The sequence below is a fragment of the Phalacrocorax carbo genome, chromosome 2, assembly GCF_963921805.1.
Source record: "Phalacrocorax carbo chromosome 2, bPhaCar2.1, whole genome shotgun sequence".
Classification (NCBI taxonomy): domain Eukaryota; kingdom Metazoa; phylum Chordata; class Aves; order Suliformes; family Phalacrocoracidae; genus Phalacrocorax; species Phalacrocorax carbo.
Window position 1 is genome coordinate 64,024,843 of NC_087514.1, and position 27,856 is coordinate 64,052,698.

General features: G+C 39.9%; 1 protein-coding gene across 1 annotated transcript in view; it reads right to left on the bottom strand.

The window, feature by feature from the left end:
- FBXO15 (F-box protein 15) overlaps positions 1-27,856 on the bottom strand; it is a 129,168-nt gene that overhangs the window by 12,713 nt on the left and 88,599 nt on the right. Inside the window, exon 10 of the mRNA XM_064443105.1 lies at positions 6,150-6,270. Coding sequence (XP_064299175.1) covers positions 6,172-6,270 — 99 coding nt within the window. The 3' untranslated portion in view covers positions 6,150-6,171. The remainder of the gene's footprint in view (positions 1-6,149; positions 6,271-27,856) is intronic.

A 27,856-nucleotide genomic window follows, 5' to 3' on the forward strand; every position in this document is an offset into this window, starting at 1 on the left:
CATCTCCAGACTTTGAGAGGATTTACAGTTGGAGGCAAATACTACACTTTCCAACCTCTGACTTATTTGTAACAAGCACCAAGATCTTGGTAACTGGAGCTCTACAGCTGCAAAACATTACACAATCATAACATGATTACAAAATGATCAACAACAGTTGCAGCTTAACAACAGTGATACAAAGCTGTCAGCGCAGGCTACAGACCAAATGCTCACCCAGTTCAGTTCCTTTAGTGGCATTTTGGCACGGCAGCCAGACGGCCATCTGGTCTGGCTGGTGCTTTGTAGCACATAAGGAAGACTTAAGTGGGACCAGCTCAACTCAGGCAGAGACAGCCCTCCTTCTAAAGGAAGGAGGAGAGCGTGTTGTCACACTCCCGCATTTCAGCTGCCCTCTGCTTGCTTTACCAGCTCTGGGGAGGTTTTACCACCTGAGAGAAGGGCACCCCAACCCGTGACACAATTATTTACAGCAGTAGTTTACCATGGCTGCAGTAAGCATGCAAGCATGGCATAGATCTGTTGTTTGCTTCTTGGCCCTGGGAATGTTAGGTCTAAATTAAGCCTACAAGTGTTTCCTGACTCCATAAATAATAAACCCATTTTCAGCTGTTGCCAAACAAAAGAACCAGGAAGACTGAAATTAACATTAATTCTGGCACATTAACACTGGCATAACAAGGGACTTGTTTCAACTTAGCAACCTTGCCTGCATCCCAGTATCCTTTTATAGAAGACATTGTATAGCCTGCATCCCATGTGATGATACTCTCCTACTCAAGCCAATTAGAATTTTTCAAGTAGGATTTCCTGCTACCATGTATTTCAAGATATATTGAGGATGTTCCCATCATTTATTATGTAATGTCATCAGTAAAACCAAATCTTCCTAGGCAAATGCTGTCTATATTATAGTACATATTGGTTAAATACATGATTTAGAAAATTAAATGGGCAATGAAACAACAAAAATCTTTTTTCTAGGATGAGATATTTTCAACAGGCAAGATTATTCTCTCTTGCTTTAACTCGTTTACAAATCTCCATGACAAAAATTTGCATTTTCCTTGATTAGTATATCCTATATTCTATATGTTAATGAAGATATTTTTTTCTTCATCACTTATGGGATGCAACTATGGTCATAAGGTATGATGCAAAAACCCTCTGGGACATGATATGCTCCTAGCTGAGTGAAGTTTCACTGAATGATATTGGTTTTTTCAGACTAAAGGATCCAGCCTTAGCTGGCTTTACTAAGCACAGGAAAACTACATACTACTGTTTAGATCCAACACCGTGCCCTATTTGGTTGCATTTGGGTACCAGGTACCCAATTGTCTCCTATGCTGTAGCCTTTACAAAGTGAATACCAGATTCCCGTATATAGCATACAGGAGGAGAATCATAGAATCATAGAATGCCCTCAGTTGGAAGGGACCAATAAGGATCAAAGTCCAGCTCTGCTCCCTGCACAGGACAATCCCAAAATTCACATCATGTGTCTGAGGGCATTGTCCAAATGCTTCCTGAATATCATCAGGCTTGGCACCTTGACTGCCTCCCTGGGGAGCCTGTTCCAGTGCTCCACCACCCTCTGGGTGAAGAACCTTTTCCTAATATCCAACCTACACCTCCCCTGGCACATCCTCCTGCCATTCCCTCGGGTCCTATCATTGGTTACCAGAGAGGAGAGATCAGTGCCTGCCCCTCCTCCTCCCCTTGTGAGGAAGCTGCAGACCACGATGAGGTCTGCCCTCAGTCTCCTCTTCTCCAGGCTGAACAAACCAAGTGACTTTAGCCACTCCTTGTATGGTTTCCGCTCTAAAGCCTTCACCAACTTTGTGGCCCTCCTCTGGACACTCTCTAGTAGCTTTGAATCCCTAATATACATCCAGTTGTGACGGTGCCCAGCTTGCAGAGGTGTTTGTGAGGACAGCATGTAGTTCCTTTCACACTTCTCACCCTGAAGGACAACACAGAGCTGACTACTGTTCAGCCACCGTGCCTACAGCCTGAGTCTCCACTCCATTTCACGTGTCATGATTGTGCAATGGAAATCAATGAAGTTACAGAGCCAGAAAATTGGTGAAACAGAGACTGGCCCTCACTCCCTGAAGGGGCTTCAGTTCACTGCTGGGAGAAACAATCCTTGAAAATACATTTGTCAATCTGGTTCCATTTATATCAATTAAAAGTATTGCTTTTGACTTCAAGGACATCTAGTCGTATTTGTGTCCTGTTCGGAAAGTGCTTGAGAAGCTCTTCAAGGGAAAGGTCTTTTAATCAGGTAGAGGTTAAAACCCCTGCACATGCTAATGATGCATGGCTTTTAAACAAAGTTATCAATATTCTTTAAATTTGAAGACAAAAGGTATTCAAATGTTCTAATGCAAAACAGCAGGTTTCAGGTCAAATTTTTTAAATGGCTATGATTAATCCTCTACATCTGACATAAAGAAAAGATCTGCAATAGATGTAAATTTAATCTAGGGCTGGCAATTTACACAAGGTAAATTTTAAGTTGTATGCAAAAATACACTCCCTTTAAAAAAAAAATACATTAATTCACATGAAACAGATCATGCAGTGAACTGCAGTTTACCAGCAGAGAGTGGGACACACTTAACGAAATGATGTCTAGTGATTCATACAGTGAACTTCACTTATAGTCTCACCAATCACTGCTGATGTTTGTTAAATAAAGGACAGGTTAAATACATGATACAGCCTAGCTAAGATGGTAACATATCCCTCCAGTTAAAGTTGTTTTCAAGTTTTTCACACTGATCCAACCAAAAGTTAATATATTGGACTAATTTTTTCATATGAAATAGAAAATGCCATATAACATGAATAAAGAAATGGATTATAAAGGGTTTTTGCCATCTTGCCTTAAAATAGAGAATATCATGTGACACTATCAGGCATGTAAGCTCAACGTAGGAGCTCAGTTAACCGAGGAACACAGTATGGGAGTAACATTGAAAAGACATACTGTGTTTCAACCTTAAAAAAAAAAAAAGAGAGAAAAACATTTTTATTACTATTTTGTTGCAAAATATTTAGAGAGGTGGATGTAGAATGAGATTAAGTTTTGGATTATTAAAGGGCATGAGAAATTAAACAAGTAGAGCATACATTTCTTTTTTAAAAGGAGAGTAAAGGAGAGAACAAAGAACAAAACCACAGTCTTTTTTCATGATGCCATTATTTCAGACTCTTCCTACAGAAGAGTAAGGGTAAAAGTGAGAAAACTCATGGGTTGAGATAAAGCCAGTCTAACAGGTAAAGCACAAGCCGTGCACACAAGCAAAGCAAAGCAAGGAATTCATTCACTCCTTCCCATGGGCAGGCAGGTGTTCAGCCATCTCCAGGAAAGCAGGGCTACATCACACATAACGGTTCCTTGGGAAGACAAAATGCCATAACTCTGAACGTCCCCCCCTTCCTTCTTCTTCCCCCATCTCTATATGCTGAGCATGACGTCATATGGTATGGGACATCCCTTTGGTCAGTTGGGGTCAGCTGTCCCAGCTGTGTCCCCTCCCAGCTTCTTGTGCCCCCCCCAGCCTGCTCGTTGGCAGGCCAGTATGAGAAGCTGCAAAGTCCTTAACTCCTTAGCAACAACTAAAACATCAGTACGTTATCAGCATTATTCACATCTTGAAACCAAAACACAGCACTATACCAGGTACTAGAAAGAAAATTAACTCTATCCCAGCCAAAACCAGGACACCTTACATTTGAAGATGTTATTTAAAAAGATCAATCCTGGCTGAAATCATCAGACTATTATTTTATAGGTGCCTATGGTTGGGAAGGTTACTTCAATAGAAACTGGCTGTTCAGATGCCTGCCTGCGAAAGTTTTATCCCCTGTCAAGCCACATTTAGCCTGAAGCAAAGTTAGACCTAAGATAAAAATCTTGACAAATTAAAATGTCTTTTGAATGGGAAGTTAATCTTTTTTTAAAAAAACGTATATATATTTAAGTGTATATACGTATTTTGCAAGAGCCCAAGGCATTGCAGAAATTACCAGAAACAAACATTTAACAGTTATAATCATTAACCACAGCAATTTTTTTACACTTTTCAGGAGGACAGAGCATCTGCTGAGCAATACAAGCAGTTTACAGCAAGTGTCCTGGAAATACACCAGAGTGCCATACACTCGGAGAGAAGCCACATCCACTTATGCAAATTAGCGTGTATTATTGGTAGATGTTCTTTTTTTTTTTTTTTTTTTTGTAGGATGCCAGTCTGTGTAGCAGCATACATTCATTGAAGTACCAAATGCCCTCTGCTTTCCCCGACTTGAACAGCAGCGGCACACGTTCTGCATCCTGGAGGAGAGTTCAGTGCAGGTCTGAGTGCCTAGTGAATTACTGGCCTCATCTAACAAAGCACAGCCGTTTCACATTCTGTTTATAGACGCATCATGGTGATGCATAGACCTTGCCAAAGGGAGAATTATATAGCAACACTCTTTACAGTTAAAGAAACTTAGCTAAAAATATAGGTCTTACAGCAAATTGTGCTCCTATTTCCTTGTGATTTTTCCACTAATAGATTTAACTAAAAATAATGGAGTTTTAATAAAAATAAGATGTTACTAAATCAGATATAGTGTGGATCTTTAAATGCATCTTTACGAATCTCTCTCTATTCAACTTCATAAATGAAATAATAGATTTTGATTAATTTTAAGAAATACAGTTACATGAGACAGCTTTTCCCCTCTGTCACATAGGAAGGATTACAAACAGGTTGTGGCTGAGCTTCCACTGTAACGTCTCACCCTTGTGCACCACCCCAGGGAACCGTTCATCATTATAACCAGTGCCCTCCTTTGAGCATGAAGGGCTAACACGCCACAGGGAGTCTTCTCCTATGATTGTTGAACTCAAAATGTTTTGGTCAGACATGAAAGAGGGGAAATGGATGAAAACCAGCCTGATCGACTCAGCATCCGCAGGGAGGCCAAAAAGCTGCACGTTGGTAGCGCACAGGCAGGACTATGATCATAGAATCATAGAATGTCCTGAGTTGGAAGGGACCCTCAAGGATCTTCAAGTCCATCTCCTGTCCCTGCACAGGACAACCCCAAAATTCACATATGTGTCTGAGGGCATTGTCCAAATGCTTCCTGAATATCATCAGGCTTGGCATGGAGACTGCCTCCGTGGGGACCCTGTTCCAGTCCTCCACCACCCTCTGGGTGAAGAATGTTTTCCTAATATCAGTGTTGAAGACTGAGGCAAAGAAAACATTAAATATCTCTGCTTTATCTATGTCCCTGTTCGTGAGGTGACCATGCTTACCAAGTAATGGGTCAATGTTATTTCTGGCCTGCCTTTTGCAATTAACATATTTTTAAAAGCCCTTTTTATAGTCCCTCACGGTACCAACCAACTTCAACTCCAATTGAGCTTTGGCCACATGAACTTCCTTCCTACAGTGGTGAACAGCATCTCTGTAGTCCTCCCATGTCACCTGACCTTGCTTCCACTGGCCATATACTTTTCTTTTTTCGCCTTATTTCTAGAGGAATAGCCCTGCTTAGCCAAGCCAGCCTTCTGCCTCACCTGCTTAACTTCCTACACTTCAGAATTGCCTGCTCCTGTGCTTTTAGGAGGTGGTACTTAAAAAGCGACCAACACTGAGGGACCCCGGCACCTTTGAAAGCTTTTGCCGAGGAGACCTGATGAAGTGGTACCCTGAGCAACCTGAAATCTGCCCTCCTCGTATCCGGAGTTGAGGTCTTGCTGTCAGTTTTCCTCCTGTTACCATAGATTTTAAACTTGACTGTTTCATGGTCACTGTGGCCAAGGCAGCCATCAATCACTGCTTCACCCATGAGACCTTCTTTGCTAATAAGCAACAAATTGAGGAAGGCACCTTTCCTGGTTGGTTCCCTTACCACCTGTACCAAGACGTTGTCATCCAGATGGTTTAGGAATCTTCTGGACCTGTTTGTACCAGCTGTGTGCCAGTCCCAGTTGACAAGTTGAAGTCCCCCACAGGACTTAGAGGCACCCTTTAATTCCTTAAAGAATAACTCATCATTGTCATCATCCTGGCAGGGTGGCCTATAGTAGGCTCCCATGACAACATTTGTTTATTTGTCTGTCCCCTAATCCTTACCCAGAGGCTCTCAACTCTGCCATCACCAACTGCAAGCTCCTGGTGATACAGATGTTGTCATGAAACTGCACAGCTGTTGGCACAGTCTCAACTTGATTTTGATGCAGTCCACCAACAGCGTCTGGAAAAGAGAAAGCAGAGATGAGCTGAGTTGATTGTCATATTTCCCTTCATATTTTCTCAGGGCAATAGGGAAAGCCCACTTTCACTCTTAACGCTTCCCCAATAACTGAAAGAATAACAGGTTGCGCAGGATTCAGTGCCAGTTTTGATAAGGCAAAAAGATTCTAATTTCTCTTCACTATAACTGAGCACAAGCTGGCTTGTTAGGAATGCTGAAAAAAGTACCAATGACCTGATGAAGTCCATTGTTCATGCTAGGAAATGCACCCTCGTCAAAGCTGGGACTTTCTCACTGGCACACCAATTCCAGCTGAGTTTATGGGAAGAGAATCACTGTGCACTGGCTCTGTGCTCACATGAAAGAAAACAACTTTAAAAGCTAAACTTTCCAATACAGTTCACAGAACTTCTTAAAGCTCTTTCTAACTCCACTGTGGAATAAAAACAAATTTAATACCTATGAAAGTGTTCAGAACATGGAGTATTGCCAATCTGCCCGGCACTTTAAACTCTGTGCAGTGGTTCCAGCTTTTGGAAATTTTATTCATCCCAGCTTCCTCTCACTACAGTGAGCAATTGTTCTGTTTCAACAATTTTCATAGATCATCCCTCTTTATTTCCTTCTAAACAATGCATTTCTATTCAAAACACTGATCAACACTCTCCTCTCAAAAAATAAAACACTACCATATAGCAGTCCCAAGTTTTATCCTGTAGGCCTATCACTCACCTCATTCTTTGGGGCTCTTTGCTCTCAGGTGGTTTCAGGCTGAAGCAGTTAGATAAAAGACTGCCCAAGTACAATGATGCTACCACAATAAATGGTAGGCGGGCAATATCATCACCTGAGCGCCAGCACTGCAGCAAGCACCGTGCTACACTGTAACGAGGAGCTCGGTTACAGAAGATGATTTCATGAACTGAAGTTTTGAATGCTTACTAGATTGTAAATCCTATGGCGACATTTCCAAGAGTAGGCACACTTTATTAATGTGCCATTACAAACATTTTTATATTCTTTCTCTCCCCCTGCATCCTCACAATCAGTTATCACTTGCACTGTCCCACAGGCATGGCCTAGTGCTGACTCAGTGGGAATTAGTCTTGACTGCACCACTGTACATCACCTATATTAGCTTTCTTCTTAAAAGGCTCCCACTTAGATCCTGCTGTTTTATAGTTTAACTTAGATTCTGCTGTTTTATAATTCAGGTGTAGCACACAGACGGGTTTGGTTTTACTTTGAGATGTGTTTAACAGAACCGTACCTAAAACCATCATTCACTTTTATTGAAATCATTCATGGTGTAAGTTTTAGTCTAAATGAAAAAGAACATAGCATTTCTACAATACTAAAATACAGGATCTTTTTCTATGCAGAAAAAAGGAAGTGTTGTTACACAGTAAAGACTTAGTATTTAAATGTTTGTTTTATTTTTCCTCAGTGTTCCACAGTCAGTGGAGTTCTCAGTACTCCGGTACTACAAGAACAGATCTGGGCTCAGATCCACAGTGTTAGTGTACAGTATGTCCCTTTCCTGAGGTTCAGTATACAGTGGGGCATTTTGTACAACGTAAGTCTCATTCAAACCCTCTGCACACAAACGACTGTTACCCAAGAGAAATGAGTAAGAATCCTTCAGCTGGAGAGTGGAGGACTTTGCTCAACTTCTTTTTACAGGTATTAGGCACCAGTACTTAGTTTCAAGGATGGCCTTCACGAAAGGCAGGCAGGAGCTGTGAAGAAAATCAGTGGGCTATTATCACATTTCATCTTGTGTTCTTCACAGCACTTCAGACAATCCATTTTAGATCCTAAACATTTTGATCCACAGCCTATGGCAGGTCAGCTCAACTTTTACCAAGGTCTGAAAAAGAAAGGTACTGGCTCTACCTTTGCTGGTCCATCCAGGCACAGCTTGGCTATGAAGCTGAGCTACAGCTGGCCCTGAGAACCCTGCGCTGCATCTCTCTCTGCTTCTAGTGCCATCTAATTCTCTGCCAAGAAAAAGCCAGTTGAGGGAAATCTAAATGCCTTCTGCTATTTCTGGCACAGGGAAGGACTGCAAGGTATTGTTGTATCCATCTGCATTTTCAGCACTGAAGAGCAGGTTGTTTATTCCATGTCAGGCATCGGATTTCCCCATATGAAAGGCAGAAATACATGCATAGCCACAGACACAGATTAGGGAAAGTAAAACAAAATCACTCAAAAAAAAAAAAAAACAAAAAAAAACAAAAAAAAAAAAACAAAAACAAAAACCACAAAACCAAGAACCCCAAGAGGAATCATGGTGGGTCACCTCTCTTATGGTTTTCTACAATGAGCTGACCACAGAGTGGCTGCATGTTTGCTGACAGCCAGATAGTTACCATGGAAAGTTTTATAAAAATAAAGATTCAAAACAACGATTACAGTAACACTGATAAATCAAGTAGCCCCTTAGCTATACATTGTACCACATTATATGTGGAGCACTGAGGTACTTGATGAAGGCACTGCAACCACCAGAAAGATTTTCTACCTGAATTAAAGCATGAATTAATAGAATTCAAAAGATGCGATGCAAATATCAAGGTGCGTCTAGCACTGGCATTGCTTTTGCTAACTTGCATAACTTCATCAAATTTATGACTTTGTTTCAGCTCCCAATAATTTCTGAGCAACTGGGTGGATATCTGCTTCTCAGTTTTATAGCATTGACATGTTTTGCAAAAGCTTATTTTCCAAAATCCTGAACTTCTAACCCAAAGCATCGATATAGGGGTACTTAAATTAGTTTTCCTACTCTCCAGTTAGTAGACCCTCCTCTACAGGTTCAAAATTAAACATTTGACATCTATTCTAGTTTCCTGCCTAGGAAAATAGAAAGAAATCCTTGGAGACTTTACGTACCCAGTACCCTACTTGAATCCGAAGGAGCTGATATTTAACATCTCTACACATCTAGGTATTGTATACGTGCAATGCATGATTTATGCCTCTGTGTGTGTATATGCGTGTGTCTATATGGATATTTGTTGCGTATACACATAACGTGTATGCAGTAAATAAAGAAGTCAGCTCAATGCACAAACTAATCATAGATAGAAATATATTTTATTGCTACTTTTCATTTATTAAGTCACGTTCACAAAACTCCAGGGCCTAAAAAGAGCTAGTCTGGCCCTCAAGTAGCAATGGCTGAGCCAAAATCCATTCAACCACTTCACCCCTCTGCCACTTCTCTCTTCATAAGCAGGGAGGATGTATCCAAGCAAAGTGGCTTATTACTAATTGCAAAATCTTCATTAATATTGCATTATGTGCCTCTCAGCTATAGAGGACTGACAATGCAAAAGATGTCAAGAGCTTGTCAAAATGTGCATTTAAATCCTTGGTCCAATATTCAACATGAATATACTAGCAGCCTCTGCTTCAACAGCCCAAACTGGATAAAGGGTTGTTTATCAGCTGCTAACCAGGAACAAAAAGGAAATAACCTTAATTTCCCAAACACTCAGAGCTGTTTACATCATTCTTGTGCCCTTTAGGTAATTAGGCATCACTTCAGAATGAGAAATCCTCACTGTGGTACAAAGATATCTGGCTGTAAACAGAGCCATCTATGGCACTTCCATTTGTAGAAAAGTCCTAAAAACAAAAAGACAGCTAGGAGAGGTCTTTCTCAGAGGCATCCAGAGCTTAAGGGAAGTCACTCCATAAGGACCACAGATACTTCAAACTCAGGAGAAAGGATTCTAGACAAGAAATACCAAAACAAATAGGAAGGCATCTTTTTGCTCAGGTGTAAGAGGAGGACTGCATCTTACATTTGTTTCACTTGTAACTTGTCTACAAATGCCTAACCAAAAATCTGACCTCAGATGTAGTGTGTAGTGATGTAGTGAAGGCATGACATTAAAGGGTGATCACAGCCCAACGTGGATTTAAATGGAACCAACAGCTGTGGATTGTTTTCGCAAGGGCAACAAACCAGGATAGAGCAAGGTGGTATTCCAGCAACGGCCAGGGCACACCACCTCCGAGCCGTGTTCCCATGCAGCCACAGATATGCACCGAGAGCACTTCAGAGTCCGCAAAGGATCACTTTTTGGAACGTGTTACTGACTGTAAGGTAAGACTCATTTCTGCAGGTGCAAAATGGCAAGCTCGTCACCCATGTGCTGATCAAGGGGCTAACACCCTCCATCTCTGAGCAAAGCCTCATGTTTTTAACAATGGATAACAGCAAACAGGATATGGAGAACACTCCGAACCTCTTTTGTACTTTCCACCTTTTTCCTGCTTCTCCAGGAGACCAGGGGAGTCAGCGCTGGAGCTCTGGCAGAACATACATTATTAAGAGTAGCACTTACAACTGTGATCAGCCATAATGAACCAAATGAGTAAACATCCAACATCCTTTATCCAAGTTTAATTCTACAACTGTATCGAAAGAGAATCAGCTACTCCTGGAACAGAAGTAAAAAGCTTTCCCAGAATCATGAACAGATTTTTGGATTTCAGACCTTTCTTCCACTTTTTCTTTACTGAATAATATATTTTAATGCCACTGAGTGAGAAGCCTCACTGAGCACTTCTTACATAGAACTGAGTTCCCAGATGGTATCCTACTGTACTTTGGATAATACTTTTGTCTGAGCTACAGTCAGTGATAATTAGAAATTAATAGCTCAAGGCACATAGTATCCTGAGAAACCTATCAACCTATTTTTTAATCTTGGAATTAAAGTCCAAACACTTCCCATCATGCAAAAGAGTCTATGCATTCTAGGAAATATTTCAGTCATTAATGTAGCATTTCATTTACTTATAGCCAGCAGTATACTAATTAAAGTCAACATGGGATTTGGAGATGACCTGGTAGATTTCTTCCTTCTTTTTCACTTACTTAATATCTGATGGCTATCTTTAATACTGTTAAGATTCAAATACAGATGCATGCAATTTAAAAAAAAAATTTCCTAAAAATCTCAGGTTCTTTACTGATTCTGCCTGGGATGGAGTTAACTTTCTTCATAGCAGCCTACATAGTGCTGTGCTTTGCGTTTGTAGCTAAAGCAGTGTTGGTAACACACCAATGTTTTGGCTATTGTTGAACACTGCTCGCACGGCACCGAGGCTTCCTCTCCAACCTCACACACACAGAGGCCAGTAGGCTGGGGGTGGGCAAGAGGGTGGGAAGGGACACAGGCAGGACAGCTGACCCCACCTGACCAAAGGGATATTCCCTACCATACAAGTTGTGCTCAGCAATAAAATCTCAGAGAAACTGGCAGGACGCAGGAGCATTCATTATGGCATTTGTCTTCCCAATAAATCATTACACTCATTTGAGAGGGGAGTGAGAGAGAGGTAGGGTGGGTGTTCTGCTGCTTGGTGGGGTCAACCCACCCCATTGCTCTTTCTGAAAATTTTCTGTAGTTGACTATCTCCCTTGCCTCCTGTGCATTTCCTTTACTGCATCCAAATCACCACTTAAGTGATCTAGCAAAAGCATAGCTTCTCCAGTTGAAAATAGGCCACCTCTGACTTCAAGCTGATCTTGGTAACAGTGTCATAAAAATCTCAGAACAAAAAGTAAGCAAATAATCTGAAACAAGGAGTTAATCTAATTTATTATATACATATAGACAAAATGTTTTCCAAATACTGAGCTTTGAGGATCATTATTTTTCAACAAATAATACATGAGAAAGATCATGTGTTTCTATTAAGGGCACCAATATCACCCTCCAATTTTGGTGCAAGCTGATCAACTTCTCCTGCTGATAACCAATTGATCAATATTTACTAGAACAGTATGAAGAACTACTTAACAATTTCAGGAAACTATTCTTTTACATAGACAAGACTTTCACAGTGCAACTATTTAATATTCCAGAAATACCCATGCAGTGATAATTTTGTTTAAACATATATGTAAGTGATGCCCCAGCTCCATCAGAGCCCACTATGTTGGGAAACAAGCTTCTCAGATGATAATAGTCTGCTTCTGCCCTACATCCCTGTGGCACAGGGACACCACCTTTCTTTACTGATAAGACACCAAGGTAAATAAGACAGACCTTGAGTCCCAGTGCCCAGCTTACTCTCCTGACCTTGCAAATTTGATAGGCAGACTGTAAGGAGTGAGCAACCAATTTCCATGTGTATACAAGCAAACATAGGGGTAAGAGAACAGTCCGCCCATATCTAAGCAGGATGCACCAAATATTGAGTTAACACTAATTAAAGGCAAGTCTTAAAATGCTTTGAAATCCCAAGTCCTCCACCTTAACACCTGCAAATAACCTGTTATCTCCCAGTTCCACATCAACCTTAATACCAGTGAAAAACCAATAATTATATTTCAACTGCCAAAGTTACAAATCCTCACAGAAAGGGGTGGGCATTATTAAAAAGATCTCATGGAAAGGAAATAAGCGGGTCTGAAACTATTTAAACACCAAACATACAACTATTACTGAGGAAAACTGGCAACATGCGAAATGTTCTTTTGAAAGCAAAGTGAAGTATCGGAAAAGGAGTTCTGTAAAATGAATGAAGGCAAGATCATACTGATTTGGTTAGTCTTTGCCATTGTGTCAGTTTTCCTTCTTTATGCTTCAAGTCTCAACAAGCCTAAACAAAAATTAAGGAAACCTATTTAATGTGTCCTCATTGGAAAAAGACTGTAGAACGGCTACAGAAATACTTGTGAATAGCATTGCATTTTATTATTGCCTATCGGTATGTAGCACACCATGCTAAATTCAATACATATGAACAATAAACTGATTTCAATTTCCATGCAAAAAAAGCAATTCATTGTGCTGACTACAAACTGTACGGGGGGGGGGGGGGGGGGGGGAGGTGGAAGTGAAAATCAATGAAAAGCATGGTTATTTGATTATATGGACAGGTTTAATTGCTGACACAAGTGTACTTTTCAAAGTCAGGAGTACAAAAGGCTTCCATTAATCCTTTGCATACTTTCTTTCGGTGGCTAATAACAATGAAACCAACACTAACTGCCTGGCTACATATAGAATATAAAGTAACAACCTACAAGCATTAACATTTCAAGAGCAAAGAAAATGTTTTCAGTATCATTTTACTAGCAAAGAACACAGAAAATTAAAATGACAAAGATCTTCACATAACTGGACTGTATTACATTTGATGGCAACAGCTTCCACCTTTACCATATTTTCAACACTTCTCAGAAGCAGAGGACAGTTGTGGCCTAACGTACTACGTAAGGGACAGAGACAGCACACACTTGTCTCTTACATCCATTTATTGCTGCAATAATGTAAGAGAGGATGCCACACAAAAATAATTCTGCAAGACCTCCTTCAGGAAATTAATAATGCCATAGGAAAGCTCATTTACAGCACATCATTCACAGAAGTTAATCTTAGAGCCTCCAAACACTACCCATTTAGGCATTGCAGAAGTGCATAGCTGGACTCTGATTCAGCTGGTGAGTGGTGGAAAGGAAATATTAATGCCTATATGGCCTTTTCCAAGTGAAAAATATTCTTCATCCTAAAAATAGTCCACCCTCTTCTGGCATATCTACTCCTGCTTAGAGAAGAGAGTTTCAAACTGAAAAGCCTGCAGTCTAAATAGCATCTCTTGTCTTTTATTGTAGTCTTACAAAGACAACTGCAGCAGAGAGATGAAGACAACAGACCAGGAGAATGCACACAAAAAACCCCAAACTGTGCTTTTATCAAATATCACCCCTCCTCTTCCCTCATCTTTCACGTAGGGAATACCTGAAAGCTCACACTAATAAAAGAATAAGCATTTCCTTGAAAGTAAGGGGCTGAGAGGACAAACATAGGGACTCCTTACTAAGGAGCAGTCATTGTTTTGCAAGCAGATACCACCAAAGACACTGAAAAGGCTACTCCTGAGGCTGGTCCCTTTTGGAAGAACCAAACCATTATCTGACAAGAAAACTCAGCATCTCATCCACATTCCCTTACACTTTGTACCTAATACTGAAATAGCTTCCCTCCCATTAAAGTCTGAATAAAACCATATTAATCTTCAGAAATATTTTCACACTGTCTTCAGGTCAGCAGAAAAACTTAGAAAGTGAAGAAGCCACCCAGAACAGCTGTTAATAAAAAAAAAATACTACAGTGTTTTGAGTTTGTGGGGTTGGGGGTGCTCCTAAACAAGCAACTGAGAAGAAGTGACAAGTGCCTTGGTGAAACCAACAGGACTTCTAAGCTAAGCTGGTTTTGGTCTAAAACCCTGACTACGCACTGCTTCGTAGGGTCCTTAAGGTTTAGTACTTTGCATGTTGGGCCTTTATTGGCTCAGATTTGCTAACAGTTTGCTGCTTTGTTCTGGTTTCAAAAGGCTCTGCAGTTGGAACAATAACTAATCAGAACATGTCCAGTGAAACATGTCAGTTTTCACCTGGAAGATATCCAAGATGTGGTAGGAACAGGTTCCAGCTAAAGAGATCAAAAATAAAACCTTGGCCTGTCAAAATTGAAAATGGGAACTCCTGTGCAATTGTGCTGTGCACCACCATCAAAACACTCCAGTTTTGTTCTAATGTGGAAATAAAAAATAATTTTAAAAAAGCCACAGCCTGCAATCTTCAAAAAAAGGATGAGAAACAGAACTGTGCTCTCTGGTAACTTTGACTAAAATACTCAAGATACTCAACACCTAGCAATGTATGGCATTGAACTACTTTGTTATAATTTTAAGGAAAAAGAATGAAAGAACCTACTAAATCAGTACTTTGTCACTATTTTTCACTAGAAGCATACAAACTTAAAGTTACTTTCAACAGCTCTTAACTTCTCAGTGTTTAGACAGTATTTTAAGTAGAACCTCCAGGCCTGCATTACATGGTCTCATTTGAAAGTATGACACCAGCATGTTCTGAGAGCGTAGGGGTAGAGATGGGCTCACACTAGCACACATGTTCTTATGCCAGAGACATCACCAGACTCATGTGCTGTAACAAAATGAGGATGAAAGGAAGTATCAGTTTGGAATCTTCCTTTGTTTCTTCCTGCTTTACCAAGATATCTTCCTTTATCATTTGCACAAAATTCATTATGGGCTTTTTGAAGTAAAACATTGTGAATCAGGTCTTACAGACTGTGCCATATATCTATTTCTTCAGACTCTAAACCCAACTCCATGTTAGCACAGTCACCACTTAAACATAATTACCTAATGATCTAGAAGAATATCAACTATATGCAAAAAATGCACAAGCATAAGAAATATTATGTAATTCTAAACAAAAATCAAATGCCAACAATATTTCCCTGTAGTGTTGGATGTGTATGTGTAAGAGAAGAATGATACATTCCTTAAAAAATTACTGTCCTAATTTATTAAATCCTCCAGATGTATTTCACAAAGCTTGTCTGTCCCTAATCACCTTTTTTTTATGTTCCTTAATGTAACATTGCCAGATAGTCAAAGACTCCTTCACAGCTTATAGTGGGGACGCTGGAGTGCCTTTCTACCTAAAGTAACAAACTACATTCTCATCAGAGATTTGCAAATCCTATGGAGTCACTTACATTTGGAAACCAAATTCAAAGTCTGGAGATCAAAACAAGCAATGAGCACACACGACAGTCTCTTTGCCGTGTTCAGGGATTTTATCATATTCTGTGATTAAAAAAATAAAATCCAGTGTGATCCAACACTACAGGTATTTTACCGCACATCACACCCAGCAAATGTTTTATGGAGATGCATTTACAAAAACCCCACAGATTTTGCAACTGTTTTGAATCGATGCTGCTTCTGGGATTTCTTTATAATCTATATGTTCGGCTAGTACCGTATACATGGACGGGAATGGGTCATGACATCTAGCCCCTCTATTCAGACAAGGCAGTACAACAGCCACTCAGTCCAGCAGGTTGCTTTGATGACTGCTTACACATCCTTGCACAGAACAGCCACAAAGAACTTGCTCAAACTTTGCAACATACCTGAGGCTTGCAATAAAAGGGCCATAGACAGAACCACAATTTGACACAGGAAGAAGAAAAAATATTTTAGCATTGCCAATGCCTTGCACTCCTGTGGGGCCAAAGAACTTGTTACCTGGGATCCCGAGGCACTCCCAAGCAGCTAGCCATGCTGTACATTACACACAAACCACAGCTTCCCCATGGACTCTGTCAGACTTGGCAAATAGAACAAGGAAAGTAAAAGGATTTTCTCTCCTGATCCCCACAGCTGGTACAACAGGTACATCAACACACACCAGTCAGCCCCTACAAGCAAATCCTTCTCTACTAATAGACAAGTTTGAAGCTTCACAAAAAGATTAACACTATCACCCTTACCATCACTATGCCTGAAGGTGGTGGACCCTCACTCTGGCTGGGTACAGCTGTTAGCACCCATACCATGACACCTTTATTCTATTACTGCCATGTTATACGATTAACGCACAGACACATCAGAGTTGAGGTGAGGATTTCACTGCTTTTCACCTCTCATTTCCCCTCAGTCCCTCACCTTCTCAGAACATTATCACCCCGGAAAGACCTTCTTGTTTTGCAGTTTCTACTACACATACATATTTCATGAAATGTTTGTATATTCTCAACCTTCATTCTCCTGTCTGCACGTATTGATTTCAATCACCCTCCACTATTATTGTCTTCTCACAACTGAGTTATTGGTATGAAGTACTTTAAACTCATCTGTGTGAAAAATAACCATGGACAAAGCAAACTGCATTGCTTTAAAGGTTTCTTTTAATAGTTCAATATAGTCACAAATTAACTTTCTGCAAAATAAAACATGAAAAGCCTCCACTATAAATAGAGTTCCTGTGAAAAGTCATCTTACTCCACTGAAAACACCATACTCAAAAGTTAAAAATAAAGAGCCTTTCAAGAAAAATAGTCTAAGTGGGGGTAAAACTTCCCCCTCTCTTTTTTATTTGTGAAGTTTAAACTTTCTCTGTAGGTTTAAATCTCTTCCCACCTCCTTTTCTTTTCAGCCAGAAAACCAAAAGCACTGGGGTCCCAGTGACGAGGAATGACTCACCCACAAGTGCTGAGTCACAATCACACCACATACAGTCTTACATCTTGATGGAGCATCAAATTCAATAGCTTTGCTTAGTCATTTGAGTTTGCTGTAATTCCTATATTCACTCGATTCCAAAACTTCGATTTCTGATTTATTTTTGCTCGCAATATATATATTCAGTTATATAACTCTTATACAACTCTTAAAGCTGAATTTTTGCAAGCCACCACTAATCCTAAGTCAGATCCCAAGCTTAAGACACAAGGTGTGTCACATCAAATCCGAGTGGCTGGTATGCCACAGGGCACATTGGTTTCACTTTGAACTGCTGACCTTCCACTCCTTGGACACCTCCAGAGAATGCCAGCTGACATCTGAAGATACATGCATTAGGACTTCATCCTGCCCTGACTCATGTCAGCAACAACCTACCATCAGCTTAAAAGCCTGCCCTTTCTCTAGGAGGGCTCCTCAGCCTGACAAGGTCAGACACAGGAAGCGAGTGTTCAGCACTTCACGCAGAGGATAAAGTATTTGACCATGATTAAACAAGTCAGTGTTGGAGCGACAGATTTCCAATTGCTTAGTCATTTCAGTTCGTTACCTTTTGTCCTCTCTGGAGGTAGACAAAGCAAAATTACTTTACCCAACTGTTTATCTGTTCGTCCATTTATTTATATACAGAAGCAGCTAAGTTTGACCAGAACTCAACAAAGGTAATTAATAAATGTATTTCTTTCCGCAGGAATTTACAGCAATGTTTCATCTAATTACTCTTAGCATTTCAGCCATAATCCTGAGAACTTCTCTTAAAGGTTGCAGGCAGGCTAGCATGGGGGGGATGAAGGAAACTCATCACTGACAGAGGGAAAGGCAGACTCAGTAAATAAGTTTCTGATTACTACCACAATGCAATACCTACAGGAGGTAATTATCATCATACTGTTATTTATTCTTCTGTCTTCAGGCACAGTTTTTGTGTTTCTTCACTGTCCATTTCTGCAGCAGCTGCACTTACAAGTTTTATGCTGGTTTAGTGGTTAATAAGTCTGTTGTGCTGAAGGCACATGGTCAGTTAAGTACTCTGGAAAATTTTCCTTTATGAAAAGATGCTTTGAGGAAAGCAAGGGTCAGCTCTGTAGATTTCTAGGCATAAAACAGACAACACACACTCAGATATAGTTCACAGAAATTGTACAATAAAGGTTGGATGTCTTTACCCTTGTTGAGGGATAACTACAGCTTTGAAGCTTCTTTGGCCAGCTATTCCGACCTCAGCAAGATTCAATAATAACATTAAAAAAAAAAAAAGCCAACTGAAAAAGTAAGCATTTGGCCTTTGGTCATAAGAAATTAAGTTGCAGGCTGTATGTTTTCCATAGGCTGAGGTTCCCAAGTCCTCCTCTTCAGAGCTTTGATGTGAGAAATGTTGGAAAGCTGCCATTGATATCAAAACTGACCATCAGGACCCTCAGCTGGTGAGAAAAAAAAGGCACAACACCAGGACAAATGTACTAAATACTATACCAATACCATACTTATATAAGGCTCATGCTTATTCATTCAAACTGTAAAAAGGCACTTTTAAAATCTTCAAATCCTGTTTTTAAAAGTGCCATCCACTCATGCAACTCAGTGACCTTGGTACATCGTAAAAGCCAATAAAGTTACCGAAGACTGATTTCAATAACTTTCTGGAAAGGATCCAAAGCAGCTTTTCATTCTGCAGTCTCTGCATCAGAGAAAACATCCTAATACAGAGAAAGGAAGACAGACTGTATCTGCTCTTGAACCTGGTGTAAGAAACATGCAGTTTGTGGCTACCACCACAAACTACTACTTTACAACATATTTTCTATGGGAGTGTCAGACAACAACACCCTGCTTACCGTGGCTGCACGCCAAGGCTAGCAATGAACTACCACATTTCTATTCCTGCATCAAATAGTGCAATGTTTGCTTCAATACAACTTCTTTTTTTTAGAAGCAGAAGAATTTTACTTAAGAATGGTGGGGTTTTGTCCATTGTAGGCAAGGGAAAGTGCTGCAATGCTGCTGTTTTGCTTTTTAAAACACCTCATTACTAATAGCAAATATCCACTAGTTTGGTAGCTGTGTGATTGAGGATATTTAAAATAGAGTATTCTACCACTGGACCCATCAAACCAAACAAACAAACAAAAAAAAAAACCAGCGAAAACTGGTAATTTTTGCAGTAGCTAAGTGTACCGAGATATTAGTCTATACACACAAATGAGGATCTTCTCATTCAGAATACAAATCTCTCCAATACTTAAATGCTCCATCAGGAGTCTTGGACTGCACCTCTCTGCATAAAATTTAAGCTGCTTTCTACAGGATGTCAAACAAATATATTCATAGGGACAGAGCATTACTAAAACAAATATCAAGACATGAACGAAACCAGACTTTAACCAATAATTGAACAGAGCCAGTCCAGTCTCTCTTCTATGATAGCACTGCTCATGATTTCTTTTCACATCTCATCGGAAACTATTTAAACAATGGCCTTTACATATCTTTGTTCTCACAAATCTTTCTGTGAAATATTTATTCATGGCAAAGTGGACCATATTGTTTATTCGTGATTGGTCCAATAGTGCTTTTTTGTTTACTGGATGTGCAGTGCTTGCAATGAAGTTTGAAGTAAGGAAGCTTACCAAAACTCTAAAGAAAAAAGCCCGGAAAGTTCAAGGTTCACCAGCCTGTTAGCAGGGGGAAAAAGGAAAAAGAGTAAAAAAAAAAAAAAAAGAAAAAAATCACATCCTTTTAAGGTTTCAGGCCTGGCTTCAGAGCAAACTCCTTCAGGAAGATGCCTTAGTGCACTCTCAGGTCTTTAAGTGACCCAGCAAGACTTAAGAAGAAGTCTAAGAGATGTGATGAATCAAGAACTCATTATGATACTGCTGTCAGGCCCCTCATCCATCAGATATGTCCATCTGAGGAGGAAAGCCACTTAAGTGGTTACAAATAAGGTTTAACCCTTAAAAACTGCCAGAATTGCAAGAACACTAAGTACTCAGCATTACTCCTGAGGGCTTTTTGTACTGTATTTATTAAAAAAAAAAAAACAAAAACCAAAAACCAAAACCAACACACAAACAACAACAAAAATAAAACCACCAAAAAAAAAACACACCACCAAAACAACTCCAAAACAAAGAAACGAGAGTAAGGGGTAACTTGTATTTCTGAATCAAAGCACAAGTTTATAAGTTGTATAAAGGCACCCATTTCTATCTGCATGGCCTCTTTATGAGTTATCAAGGTCAGTGTCTTTGTCATCACACATTTTCTTTTCAAGCTTTCATAGGGTACAGGGGAAAAAGACATGTCTAACCATGTCAAATGATTGGCAGAATTCTGACAGACGTCACATACAGATTAGCAAATTTGAGATCAAAATTAGGAAATAAAATGTTAAGATATTCTTGTTCAAGTAATTACCAAGCACACTGCAGCCAAAACTAACATATCCTAATGTGTCAGTATACCACCTCCTTTACGTTTCCTGTCTAGAGAAACTTTGCTGCACACTTTTCACATTTGCAGTTTGGCCTACTTCAATTTATGTGGGGAGCAAGTGCCACATGAGGGATATCATGGAAAACTAGTTAGACAAGGTGCCTTTACTCTTTTATTCTTGAAGTTGTATCTTGACTATCCTCTCTCTCTTGATCTCTTAAAATGAGATAGAGAAATCTGAAGTAAGAAAGCTTTGCCACAAAATCAGGTGTTCTCAGAACAGTGTAACTGCATTGCTGATTAGACAAGTGTTTTATCAATTGCAAGTCCATAGCTTCTCTTCCCCACCCCCATTTTTTTCAAATAATAATGAATACTAGTTAATTATAAATTGCTCAAATCTTGCACAACTGCAGCAGCAGTCCAAACAGATAAAATAAAGATATGCTTAATGACATGCTATAAGCACAAATTAGCCAAGGCAAATACTTTCTTCAAGATTCTATTTTGCAAGTATAATATCACGTAAATTCTTCATCGCATTTGCCCATCCATGCTCATCTTTCCCAACATAAGTATCTTTGAGATCAGCATTTAACTCCCCAATCAGTACTACATCTTCCATCAAGGACTCCATTGTTTTACTTTCCAATAATATTAAAACAACATCCTGCCATCCTTCCTTAGGATCAAAATAAGGTAGCATTGCTCCTATTTTCTGCTACAATTATCAAATCTTACTACTTTGGTTCTGTGCTTGTTCCGTTTTATGCTCTGGATAACTCATTAAAATTTAGCAAGTTCTGCCCCCCATTATAACCCTAATATTCCAACTTTTCTTCTTTTCCTACCTTCATTGTAGATTAAAATATTATGCAGGTAAACTCTTGAGTACTTTTAGGCACCACCTAACTCAGTTTTACAACAGTGACATGAATCCTTCAAGTGCAACCACAATACAAGTTCGAAATCCTTCAAATCCAGCAAATAAAAAGCATGATTTTCCTCACGCAGTTCTAGACAGGAGGCAAAGGACCCCAAAACTTGCATCTTCACCAGCATGAAATAACTTACTTTCAGCACCAGCTTCAAGATCCTCAAACACTATCTTAGCAGGGACTCCAGATTAAAAACATTAAAATTGCTTATAAATAATCAAAATGTTCTCCTGAGGGGGAAAGAAAGAAAATCAAGTCCTTTAGGACTTACCAAAAAAAACCCCAAACCCTAACAAACAGAAAGAAAAAACCAAAACCAGCCAAAGTAGGTATCCTTTGTAATGGCAGGTTCAAGCAGTACTCTAGTACTTTTCCAGTATTTCAGACTCAAAAAAAACCCCAAACAAACCCACCACAAAGCAAAATAAAACAAAAAAAAAGGAAAAGAAACCAGAAACCCATTATTTTACAGGCCTTCTAAGATTTTTATGTTACAGAGGCAGAAGACTCTTCATATTTCTGGTCAAAGTGAAAGCAAGAAGCACAAGAAGGAATTTGAAGTAGTTTGCATGAAACATCCATGTCAGTTTTGTACATCCTAAAGAACTAGATATTCATGTAAATAACAAAAATAGACTTGATAGAAGTGTTTATGGGCTAATTTCAGTTTTCCTAACATCCTAGAAGTAGCCGTTACTGGTTATGTCACCACATTACAGTTAACAGCACAAACAAGCAGCAACTCTTCCAGCCACCACCTAAAGCTGTGGTGCATACATTTTATAAAAAAGTAGGACAAAACCTGACATATAGTTTAAAAGCATTAATGCATCAGAGAATGCATTTGTACAACCTTATTTTCAGAACCTTCATAATATGCCAAGTCTTTGCCATCAGAAAACTTCGGCTGAGCAATACGGCACCACCGCGACAAGGGGGTCAGTCAGCTGTTCTCACAGCTGCTTTGCAACCCGAAAGAAAAGGATTACTGATGGCAGTTCTGCTGACAAGGAGACGCCGCTGGCAGGAAGACGTGTGCCACCATGTTACTTTCCAGCTGGCCTCCACAGACAGTAATGCTCCTGTACTTTGTCATGTGTACAAGGTGCCATTGAATCCTCTGATCCAATTGCTCAACCTGAGTGAAAAAGCTGATGGAGGATTTCAGCTTTTCTGTTATCCAGTTTGTTATTGAAGCGTCTTTTGTGCTATTACTCTTTCTTGTTTCCCCCCTAGATATAACTGTTAGTCTGATGCATCTGTGCTGTAATTACTGACAAATGGCCCAGTTACAAAAGCTCTTACCTTACTGTAGTCAGATGGGGGCAAAATATGGGATCTTTATATAGATATTGCTGTAAACACACCAGTACTGTATATAAGAAATTCATATATATATGAGACCTTCTTAGATAAAGATATACGTCGCCCTCACATTATTTTCACCTCCATCTAACTCACTGGATTTTTACTTTTTTCCTGCACAGAGTCCCTCAGTCAATTACAGCAGGTAGCAAAAGCCTTTCATCTTTCTTGGACAAAGTAAGGCAGCAAGAGCAAGGAAGTTGGGGGCAGAAGTAACTGTTGTCAAAAACAAGCTTTCATTTTTTTCAAAGGGAAAACCTACCAACCACATTGGGTGAACAAAAGCCTATCACCATCTCATCATGCCCGTAACAGAATCAAAGTGCCAGAAAAGTTCCCAGAGATCATCTAGTCTGTTCTCAGGCTGGATTGTATATATCTAAAGCAGTATGTATGGCTAATTCAACCCACTTGTAATAAGTAATCATTTCACGCAACTCAGAATTTAGCTATACAGTATGTGATACCGAGAGGAAGGCAGGAAAGCCCCAACTGAAATAGGGGCTTCTAACTCTGGGACAGGATTAATGCTTGCACATCTGAAGGCTGAACAAAAGAGCTGATAGCAGTGAGAGGTATTTTTCATTGCAAAATAGCCCCCAATTTTGTTTTCCCTCCAGTGATGCTCTTTTTTCCTTTAACCTACTCCTTGAAAAACAGAACCTGCCTTTCTGAGGTGATTAGGAGATGCAGCCTGATCACTAAGGACACTTCTGGCACTCCAACACCCTCTTAGGTTTTATCCGGAGTGGGAGGAGCAGCTTGAGATGGTGATAACCAAGACAACCAGGGATAGATATTTGGGTATAAAAAACTTAAAACAAGTTTTGTGCATAGACTTCTGTATTTTAACAGAACTTTAATTTTTGTAGAAATGGAAATCCTCAAGGAAAACCAGAAAATGTATTTACTCTAGACTCACCCCAAAGTCCTTCTTTTATTTTTCATTTACAAGAAACAACCTACTATATACAGAATGCAATAATTTTTGGAAAATATACAGACCTGAAAGCTACAAGTTTTCTCTCATAAAGCTGGTAGGGAAAGAGACAGAAATAAAGAGGCAAAAGGATTTTCCCGCCTCACAAGATTTTCCCTCATTTTTCCCTGCCCCAGCAAAAAAACTCTACAGCCAGTGAAGCCACCTCAATTTCACTTCTAACACTGCCACATACAACCACGTATGAGGCTCAGTTCACACTAGCTTAGAGATACACGTTAAGCCGCCGTAGCTTTCCTCAGTAGTGTACAGCTATCACACTGTTCATCGCGACACAAACAGCGGGACTGCCTTTGGAGAAGAATCAAACCAGTGGAAACATTCCTACATAGATGGGGTCCTGCAGATGAACCCAATTTTGTCAGCACCATGAAAGAGGCATTCTCGTAGCTGCTAAAGAAAATTGATCCCTCCCCATTTTGTGTTACAGAAGAACCAGCTGTTGAAACTCAGCATATGCCAGTGCAGCCCCATCTGCTCAACACTGGCTGCAGAAGGGCATACACAGTGAAATACAGAAAGAGAAAACGGGATCCTATACAGGCCGTCCTTTGAAGAACAGAGGGTAAGGTAAAGATTTTTGTATGTCTCTAGGCCACAAAGCAAGTCAGAATTCACTTCTGATCCTTCACTTATCGCTATTGCCATGCAGGTCATTATGTTCTTTGAGAGATTTTGCTGTCCATGCATCGCCACACTAAAGCAAATCCTCAGTAAATGGCACTTGTTATCCAAGGTCCAGACAACATCTTCGAAGAGATGTGCTTCGAAGAGAGCACAGCAAATGCGAAGAGGCTTGTCTGCATTCACTTTCCCAAGACTACCTGTACCTTTCACCAGGATCAGCAGCGTCCTTCATTCACGGTAAGTACTGTCTGTGGAAATCTGTGCAGAGCCCTGGGTCCTGAGTGGCCTCTCCCATGGCTCCTCCTTCAGGCTCTGGCAACCATCTAGCATCTCCCCCAAGGTGTGCAGCAAACATCCCCACAGATGTGACCCTGTTCTCATGAGAGTCCAAGGAGCCAGCTGGATCCACAGGACGACAGTCCAACCTCTCCCCTAGAAAGGTGACATTGATTACACCTCCCCAGTAAGACAAACCCAGATGGCTTTCCCTAGCGATTATGTTCCTGAAGACACCACCTCATGCAACAGTGAATGACATTTCACAAGGTGTCATGCAGAGGCTCCAGAGGCTTGGTCTGTAGATGAATGCACTTCTGTAAAAGCATAATTAGGTCTCCTGTATACACACATTGAATTAACTCTTCCCATTGCCAGGCAGCTCAGTCTAATAGCTCCTAAACAACAAACAGGATTGACTTCATCTTTCTGTTTAACTTGTCTTTGAAGCTACAAACTAGCCAAGGGACTTTGCAAGTAATGGAGCTGTAACTGAGCACTTTAAAGTTCATTTAAAATTAGTCTGGGTCTTTGCAAAACCATGGGTAGTACCAGTACCAGAGCTTCCTTTCTTTTTTTCTCATGCCTTTCTTCTCTCAGAAGTTCTGGGGGGTTTTTAAACTTTACTTCTAAAATATACAAAACATTTTGTAAGCCAAACCCAATGTATTTCCTTTTCCCACCCCCAGGGAATCTAGCCTCAAGCAGGTAAAGGCGGCTCTCTGAAGAGAGTCCTATCTTCTAGTCTGAGCAATTAATCATCTTAATAACTGTATACTGTGGAAAAAGTCAAAGAAAGCACTTCATAAAAGCAAATCCTATATTTTACTGTTTCTCTCTTTAGAAAATTTAGGAAAAAAAAAAACTAAAAAAAAACCCAAAACCCAAAACCAAACAAACTGATGAACTTTGAAACTATGTAACTTCAAAGTTTTCCCAACTGGCGGAACATACTGGATGATTTATAAATGTGTTCTGTAAGTAGAAGGATGAACTGCTAACGGCAAGTCACAGTTTGTGCACCAATTCCTTAAAAAAACATTTTGAGTAAGGACATATTTTTGATCCAATACACTTGCATAAAGATATCACTATTGCTTGAATTGATACTGAATACCAAAAAAACATTTTTGGAAAAAAAAAAACAACACAAAACTAATCAAGAACTCCAACCAGCAACCTAAAAAGACCTCACCCTGTGATATTACAGTTGCACTATGCGAGCTAACAGAAATAAGCTGTTTGCTAAAAGGCTATTCAGAGAAGACCATTGTCAGTACTTAATAGCTGACATGGACCATTGAGTAGGCAAAGCATCTCTGTTCTGCAGAGTGAAAACTGCTTACCTGGGACAGATCTACTAAGCTGTGCAGCTTCATTGATAGGAACAGAATTATAGACATGACAGTACCACCGAGGATATTAGATCATAAAGGAATGAGACTAAAAGATTACTGTAGTAACTGATGGACTGTTAGGGCCTGGCAAGTCTATTATTTTTTCCACTCCTGATTTCTTAGCGTTGTCATTCCACTGCTAATTACCTAATTAAAGGAGCTGTGTGATATTAACAGCACATCTACTTCTTACAGAGAGCTGAGAACACTGAAGATTAAGAACACATGGTCCCTCGCCACCTTTGGAACAATGACAGAAGCAACATTAGCAGAAGAAACAGCATGCTTTTTATTAAAAAGTCCCTAAATTCTCCAAGAACATCAAGTTGATAACCTGCTGACAAACAGAGCACCTGTGAGTTACCCCCAGCCTCAGAACACCAAGCAAATGCCACATACGATGAAACACAAAATTTACAATCCCAGTGTAAGATGAGAGGAGCTAAAACTTCATGGGGAAACAGGCAATTCATCTGTCATTTTAGGTATTGCATATCATGATTCACAGTGTCAGCATACAGATGCAAGCTTTTACTTAGCAGCTTGCAAACAACTGTCAGGAAAGTGTTGGGGTGTCTTGATTTGCTGATAGGCTTGGGGTGCAGGCGGTGCTCTCAATGGGCAGCGGAGGCCAAGAATCCTGGAAGCAAGATTAGTTCACAAATATGAAATGGCAGCAGAACTTGATGCACTGCCTGGACTTTAAAAACAGAGTAAGAAAATGCCATGCAGAGGAAGAATGAAAAGCTTTCTGCTTCAAATATCTTCTCTCTTAGCAGTGTGAGTGGGTCCAAAAGCAGTATGACTCTTCTAAAGTAGCTCAACTTTCTAAAAATTAAACCATGGATCAGTAGTTTTACAAGTACTTTATTCCTGTCCGCTTTGTGCCAAAATGATCAAATATCAGCTTATTCCTCAAGCTCGGCCTAATTCACCATATTCTACTAGTGATACTAAGTGGCTTAATTTTCAGATGTTCAGTTAACAGCCTCTTAAAAGAAAAGATCTCATTTTGAAAGGCAAAGCAATAATTCAGCATTTCTAGAGAGCAAAGAGTGCCATGGAGGTGCCTCACTCGGTGAATAAAATTGGCGCATGCAACTGTTCTAACTGCTTTTTAAAATACTGGCCTTAGTGTTGAGCAAAATAAGCAACCCATCAGGACAGTTGCACGTGTTCTTTTAGCCAAACTTACAAAAAAATCCCCTCATTTTATCTCCTACTATTCCCTTTATTCCCAATTTCTTCTCTTGCCTTGCCTGCAGCCCTTCCTAAACGTATAGTCAACACTACGCACAGATTTATTCAAACAAACAAAATCACAGTAGTGGGACAACTATTGATCCCATCTTTATAATTTTTAGATTGTGCTCAAGAACCGAAAAATGGTTTTCACTTTGATTGCTCCAAGGCCAATAGCATGCTTCACAGGCTGAAGGACTGATGCAGGTCATCATAAA